Here is a 922-nt window from a genome sequence, read left to right as displayed (position 1 = left end):
TCTCAGGACACCCCCAATCCCCTAATCCCTCCCCTAGATGCGTCTCGGCGAGCGCCTCCATGACCCAGCAGCTGCTGTTGAGCCCGGCCCTGCGACCCCGACCCTTCCGTGTGGTCAACAGGGACCGCAGCCTGCGCAAGGGCGTCATGGCGCACAGCCTGGCCGACCTGCTGCTCCAGGTGAGCCAGGGCAGCCTGTCTGTCCGTCTGTCTGTCTGCTGGGGAGTCCGTCCAGCCACCCCGCTCACCCCCAGCACCCTTGCAGGCTCAGAGCGCCCTGCTCGCCCCGGGTCCTGTCTCGCTGGTGTTGGATGAGGATGGCACGGCGGTGGAGACTGAGTCTTTTTTCCGGACGCTGGAGGAGGGGACGGTGCTGATGGCCCTGTGCGAGGGGCAGACCTGGGCTGCCCCCAAGGTGGGTGCACAGGGTTGTCCCTTCTGGGACCAGGCGGGGAGATCACGGAATCGCACAGAATCCTTCTGGTTGGAAAAGACCTGTAAGGTCATCAAGTCCAACCATTAACCCAGCTCTACTGAGATGATTCCAGACTGGGAGGTAGCCAGGTGAGGTGGGAGCGGGAGGGTGGGTGACCCGCATCCCTGTCTCCCCCAGACCCCAGGCTACCAGCTGAGCCTGTCCCGTAAGCCCCCTCGGAGGATCGATGTCGCCTGCGTCACCTTTGACCTCTACAAGACCAACCCACGGGACCTGGGCTGCCTCAATGTCAAGGCCACACTCTATGGCACCTACAGCTTGTCCTACGACCTGCGCTGCTACGGGGCCAGGCGCCTCATGAAGTGAGTGCTGGGGGGTGCCAGAGGTGGCTCTGAGACTGAGGGGGATGCTGCAGTGGGGGGGGAACCAGCCCTTCTGCCTGTACCCCCATGGGGTGCAAGGAGGGATGCTCACCCCCTTCCTCCCT

The 922-nt window shown here is 64.2% G+C and overlaps 1 protein-coding gene across 1 annotated transcript in view; it reads left to right on the top strand.

Moving 5' to 3' along the window:
- Positions 1-37: 37 nt before the first annotated feature.
- CIDEC (cell death-inducing DFFA-like effector c) overlaps positions 38-922 on the top strand; it is a gene marked incomplete at its 5' end in the record, with an annotated part of 3,485 nt that continues 2,600 nt past the window's right edge. Inside the window, 3 exon segments of the mRNA XM_010001108.1 lie at positions 38-179; positions 265-414; positions 613-811. Coding sequence (XP_009999410.1) covers positions 38-179; positions 265-414; positions 613-811 — 491 coding nt within the window.

Source organism: Chaetura pelagica, unplaced genomic scaffold (assembly GCF_000747805.2).
Source record: "Chaetura pelagica isolate M959 unplaced genomic scaffold, ChaPel_1.0 scaffold227, whole genome shotgun sequence".
NCBI lineage: Eukaryota > Metazoa > Chordata > Aves > Apodiformes > Apodidae > Chaetura > Chaetura pelagica.
The sequence above is the reverse complement of the archived record's forward strand: the minus strand, read 5'-3'. Positions and strand labels throughout refer to the sequence as shown.